Source organism: Miscanthus floridulus, chromosome 4, assembly GCF_019320115.1.
Source record: "Miscanthus floridulus cultivar M001 chromosome 4, ASM1932011v1, whole genome shotgun sequence".
NCBI lineage: Eukaryota > Viridiplantae > Streptophyta > Magnoliopsida > Poales > Poaceae > Miscanthus > Miscanthus floridulus.
Genome location: NC_089583.1, coordinates 112289215 through 112295214, shown reverse-complemented (window position 1 = coordinate 112295214; position 6000 = coordinate 112289215). Strand labels below are relative to the sequence as shown.

At 51.1% G+C, this 6000-nt stretch overlaps 2 protein-coding genes across 2 annotated transcripts; both read left to right on the top strand.

The window, feature by feature from the left end:
• The first annotated feature begins 699 nt into the window (after nucleotides 1–699).
• Nucleotides 700–1227, top strand: LOC136549096 (glycine-rich protein DOT1-like). Its single transcript, XM_066540394.1, has one exon. It carries the CDS (start codon nucleotides 700–702, stop codon nucleotides 1225–1227), a length of 528 nt encoding a protein of 175 aa, XP_066396491.1.
• A 1443-nt stretch (nucleotides 1228–2670) lies between these two features.
• Nucleotides 2671–3081, top strand: LOC136549095 (ananain-like). The gene has a single exon (XM_066540393.1). The coding sequence runs from the start codon at nucleotides 2671–2673 to the stop codon at nucleotides 3079–3081; it is 411 nt and encodes a 136-aa protein (XP_066396490.1).
• The last annotated feature ends 2919 nt before the right edge of the window (nucleotides 3082–6000 follow it).

Below are 6000 nucleotides of genomic sequence, written 5' to 3'. Positions count from 1 at the left end.
CAGAACATGGAAGCTAACCCATCTACGCATCCACAGGCTGTCCAAAAAATGTGGACAATCCGAAAGAGATACGGTGGGAACCGTATCTCTTTCGGACGGGAGACGCCTAACTGGGTGACGAGATCTACGACCAAGGTACGGGTACAGGGGTTATACCTAGGGTGGCGGTGCTGTGGTGAGGCGACGCTGTGCAGGCAGACCGGCACGGCGCGGGGCTACTCCGGATCCGCTCTTCTCTGCAAAACAAGAAAATACTGTCATTTCCAAAAAAAAATCGGCAGAACCTCCCCTGCACGGTGAGGTTCCCAAAACCTACAAAAAATCATCGGCACGATGGCCGGCAACCACACAAACATCCACAAGTACACATTTAACACCACAAGCATACATCACAACCATATACTTTAATTATGAAGCCATAAAACCTCCACCTCCAACTCTACATCCACCTCCATCACCACTACCACCACAACCCCACCACCACTTCCACCTCCACAAACACCTCCATTTACTCCACCACAACCACACCACCCACCTCCACCCCATCACCACCACAACACAACACAACACACGGCTACACTACTACGAGAAAGGAAAAGGAGAAAGAGAAAGAGAGTGTACCTAGGACGGCGTGGACGGACTAGTGGGCAGCGAGCGAGGTGTGGTCGACGACGTGCGAGGATGGCTGGGCGTTCGGGGATGGGTTGGTTGGCGGCGCTTCCCTCCTCCTCCTCCTCCTCTCCTCTCCTTCTCCTTCTCTTCTTCCCCCTTTCCTTCCTCTTCCTCTCCTTCCTCCCTTTCTCCGACCGGCCGGGGCAAGGGCCGGGGCCGGGGAGGCGGCAAGGGGCGGGGCTAGGACCGGGGCGGCGCGCGCGGCGGCGCCGGGGTGGCGACGCGCCGGTGCGGCGCCGGGGACGGGCCGAGGCGGCGCGCTGGGGCAGGGCCGGGCGGCGGGCGGGGCAGGCCGGGGCCTCGGGCCACGGGCGCGGGCGGTTGCGGGCCCCGGGGGCCTGGCCTGGGCTCGGCGGGCAGGACGGGGCCGGGGCCGGGCAGGGCGGGGCGAGCGCGAAGCCGGGGCGGGCAGGCCGGGCGGCGGTGGACGCGGCCGGGGCCGGGGCCAGGCCGGACTCGCAGAGGGAAAGGTGGGGGCACTGGTGTGCGGCGGGCGCGGCGGGGGCAGAGGGGGCGCGGTTGGCGGCGGCGGCGGGGCCGGGACCTGGTTTGTGAACATCGTACGTGCAACGTGCTCGAAACTTTTTCAAATTTTGACCCACTGCATACGCATATGATATCATGACATCTCGACAAGTTCGCGATTTTCAGAATTCGTTTGCATTTTTTAGAATTAAAAAACCGCCCGCACGAAAGATGGTGGCGTTGCTCCATTGCGCACGTTGATCGAAATTTTGGGTCAGTTCATGGATTTGGCCTAACTTTACACTCAAAAACAAGAATATCATTTTTTGAATCATCAAATCGAATATTCGATGCACCCACAGTTCAAACCTACATTTTCGAAAAAATTCAACAATCGAAAAAAAGTGAAAAATATAGCAAAATGTACTAAAAATGTGCCAAATTTGAACATGTTGATCATGGTACTGTAGGAATGCTTCACAAAAAAACTGGCGGCCAAAACCAAAAAAAAATATTATTTGCCGAGTGCTAGGTCTGTCACTCGGCAAAGAGGTCCTTTGCCGAGTGCCGACCACGTGGCACTCGGCAAAGGCGAGCCGGCCACGTGGCAGGTCTTTGCCGAGTGCCTAACGGCAGGCACTTGGCAAAGGTGGCGGCCATGGATGCCGTTTGCCCCTGGCACTCTTTGCCGAGTGCCCATGTTTGCCAAGAGCCCGGCACTCGGCAAAGAACTAATTTGCCGAGTGCCTGAGTTCGCCGAGAGTCAGGCACTCGGCAAATCGTCCTTTGCCGAGTGCTGGGTTTGGCACTCGGCAAAGTGGATCTTTGCCGAGTGCCCGAGTTTTGCCTCTCGGCAAACCTCTACGCACTCGGCAAAGATCCAGTTTCCTGCAGTGACAGCCAGAAACCAAGGCGTAAAAAAACATAGGAGCCCATACTCAGATAAATAGGAGGCTGGTTTAGGGGGATTAGCTTATTGCTGGACATGCTCTAACCAAGAGTTCAGAGTGCAGGCAACGACGTAACGCACGCTTCACTAATCACTATATGCAGTGCCACACTGCCACTACTATATGGTTGCGCTAACTCTTAACAGCACAACTAAAACTGTGGCTGCCATGAACTTGGCGTGCATCTTATCCTTAACTAAAATCGGACCACTGAACCTAATTAACAGACGGTCTCTCATCCGGGAGGTACGTCGTCGGTGTGAACTGTAATAATTCTGTAAAGCTAGCAGATGCAAAAACTTGCACATCATCTGGAAGGACGTGTACCGGTACCATGCGTCCATGCCGCTTGCGTTGCTCTAGAAGATGCTGCGAGCATTACTCGTGGACCGGCCGGAGCAGCGAAGCGAACACGTACCGTACCTCGACGCCCTGATCCTGGTCTCTGACAATCGACGCGACGCCCCGTTATTAAGGCCACAGCTTTGGCTGCTCTCCGAACTCCAAGCAAGCAACTTGCACGGCCAGAGATAGCAGCTGGAGCATCGGGCCACATCGATCGACTGTATTGTACGTGTTCATCATGGGTGCCGCCTCACGTTGTCTAGCCCTCGCCCTCCTGTGCACCAGCTTCCTGTTGGCCAGCGCCGCGGCGTCCAGAGAAATGCTCATGATGACGAACCGGTTCCACGCCTGGCGCGCCGCGCACAACTGGACCTACGCGACCGCCGCGAAGCGCCAGCGCCGGTTCGAGGTGTACCGCCGGAACGTGGAGTACATCGAGGCCACGAACCGGCGCGGCGGGCTCTCGTACCAGCTAGGCGAGAACCAGTTCACCGACCTCACGAGCGACGAGTTCCTGGCCGCGTACACTATGCCGCCCGGCCAGGTGCTCGCTGCCCGCGACGACGAGGCCGTGGCGCGGCAACTCAACGCCGCCACGCCACGCGACGAGGGCGGTCGCTGTTGGCTCTTAAGATCGTCCACTACGTAAAAAACGTTTTATTAGCAACGGGATGAATTTTTTTGTATGGGCGGCTGGTGATAGAGTCGCTCCTACAAATGGTTGCCAAATGAGCCGCCCTTACGAATCAATTTGTAGGGGCGGCCGGTGTTATCAGCCGCCCCTACAAATAGCCTAATTTATAGGGGCGGCTGGATATCCAGCCGCCCCTACAAATCAATTTGTAGGGGCGGCTCAACATTGATGTGCCTCTACAAATGGACGCCGAATATTAAAAAGTAAGCACTAAAATTCCAATTTTGTAAACGACCTCAGATGAAGAAACAATCAAAATGAAAGTTGTAGATCTCAAGAAGTTATGAAACTTTGTAGTTGATAACTTTTTCAGTTGAGATCAATTACTACTTGAAAATAACGTTTGAAATTATTGTTCTCGTTTTGTCCTCTAATTCGGAGCTAATTCTTAAAACTGGTCTATTTTCGCATACAAACTCCGATTTCGACGTTCCATATATCAAAATCGATCAGAAAAAAATTTTGGATCCGTCCATCCCCTGCTTGGCCGGGGTTTGAAGTTTTTAGATTGGTTAAAAAGTTGTCACAAGATCCTCTTTTCGTGGTCACAAGGTTTTTGTCCATTTTGAGCACGTCTTCTAAAAATTCCACAGGCCACGTCTTTCACTTGTATAAGCTCATATTTTCTGTGGTTGCTTCATTTGTGCTCCTAAGTAAAGGAAAAATATCAAAAAAAATAAAAAAGTCAAAATTTCCTAAAAAAACAACGAAGAGAAGGCCAAACGTTATTTTGGAACACTAATTGATTTCAGATGAAAAAAAAACATGAACATAGAAGTTGCAAAACTTATCAAGATCTATAAGTTTTATTTTGGTCATTTCTTCATCCGATAAAGTGGTAATAACATTGTTCACAAAATTTACATATCTCTCTTATAGTTTCATAAACAATAAGAGGGATATGTAATATTTGTGAACAATGTTGGTACCACTATGTTGGATGAATAAATGATCAAAATAGAAGTTGTAGATCTCGGAAAGTTACGAAACTCTATAGTTGATAACTTTTTAATTTGAAATCATCTTGTCAAGGAAAATTACGTATGAATTTCTAAAATTTGAAATTTAAATTTTGTAAACGACCTCGGATGGAGAAACAACCAAAATAAAAGTTGTAGATCTCGATAAGTTATGAAACTTTGTAGTTGACAACTTTTTGATTTGAAATCATCTTATCAAGAAAAACTACGTTTGAATTTTAAAAAATTTGAAATTTTAATTTTTTAAACGACCTCGGATGAACAAACAGTAAAAATAAAAGTTGTAGATCTTGAAAAGTTATGAAACTTTGTACTTGATAACTTTCTCATTTGAAACCATCTTGTCATAGAAAACTACGTTCGAATTTCTATTATTTGAAATTCAAATTTTATAAGTGACATCGGATGGAGAAACTACCAAAATGTAAGTTGTAGATCTCGAAAAGTTATAAAACTTTGTAGTTGACAACTTTTTCATTTGAATTAGTTTAGGGCCTCAAACAATCAATTTATGCTCAATTTTGTATAATACATGGGGAATCAAAATGGATTGTGGACACAAGTGAATGTGAGGTGTAGTGGTAGAGGAGATGGCGCGTGAGAGAGAGGTCGCCAGTTCGTAACTCGGCCAACGCAATGTGTGTGGCTGCCGGTGGGGACCTCTTCGGTTAAAAATTTTTTGCTATTTTCCCCCTTTTTTCGTGGTTTCTGGAAATTGATTTGTAGGGGCGGCTCAATATCCAGCCGCCCCTACAAATCGATTTGTAGGGACGGCCTGGGAACCGCCCCTACAAATCAGTGATTTTTAGCCACCCTTTCATAGGGGCGGCTGGCAAAACCGCCCCTACGTAGGGTTACCAGCCACCCCTACAAATCTTTTTCTACGTAGTGGTCTAGGCATAGATCTAGTGGGTGTGTTCTTTCAATTCGGGATAAGTAAGCATGTAGATCATCCTAGAGCACACACTAGAGAGAGGGAGAGAGAGAGGTAAGGGTACCGGCCATCGGCGGGCTTGATGGAGGTGGAAGCCATGTCGTCGGTGGCGTGGAGTATTGGTGGAGTCCGACGGGTGTAGACGTCGGGCTCACGGTGTCCGGCGAAAGCAGGGGCAACGAGATCCAGTGGCGACACCGGTGGAGCTTTCCGTCGCCTTCAGCGCTACCCTCTAGATCGGATTAGGGTTTAGGTGGGTGTCGGGTACCTTAGAACGGGGTACCCCGAGCGAACATCAAAGGAGTCACTTAAGTCCCATAAAAAACAAAGCAAGAAGGTAAGCCGTGGGCCCCTCACCCACCACGTCCGAGCCCACCAGGCCCTCCGCCTCGCCTCGAGCCTCGCGTAGGAGGTCTCGGTGGCCAGACGCAATCTCTGCCTCGCGCGAGGCTTTCCACGGAAGGCCTCGGCAGGGGGTGCATTCTCCATATCGCGCGAGGCCTCTCACGGAAGGCCTCGGCAAGGAGTCCAATCTCCGTCTCGCGTGAGGCCTCATTCTCCGTATCGCGCGAGGCCAGCTTATCCACAGTCCGTCGCCCCCCCCCCCTCTCCCCTCGGCCGGTCTTCCCGACAGCATGTCATGTCCCATTAATACTTCAACCACTCCCGCAATCTTAGCCAGACGATGACCGACAGGACATAAGGTCGCATCGGCCCCATACCGGCCGAGACAGGACACGGCGGGGATTACCGGTCACTGTATCCTGACGCTGTGCCCACGATCAGCGCCCACACTACACTATACCCCGCGATCCCCGCCTCGAAAACAACATCGCGTGGACTACTTGGCCCGGGTCATCACCGCCTCCAAGCCAGCGTGCCAGATCAGCCACCCTCTCGGGGCCTCGGCACTATACACCAAGGTCTTGACTACCTCGGGGTTCGTGCTCGCCGAGACCC

Bases quoted from the DNA above. Each gene is read 5' to 3' on its own strand.
- LOC136549096 (XM_066540394.1), top strand. From the start codon at position 700: ATGGGTTGGTTGGCGGCGCTTCCCTCCTCCTCCTCCTCCTCTCCTCTC.
- LOC136549095 (XM_066540393.1), top strand. From the start codon at position 2,671: ATGGGTGCCGCCTCACGTTGTCTAGCCCTCGCCCTCCTGTGCACCAGC.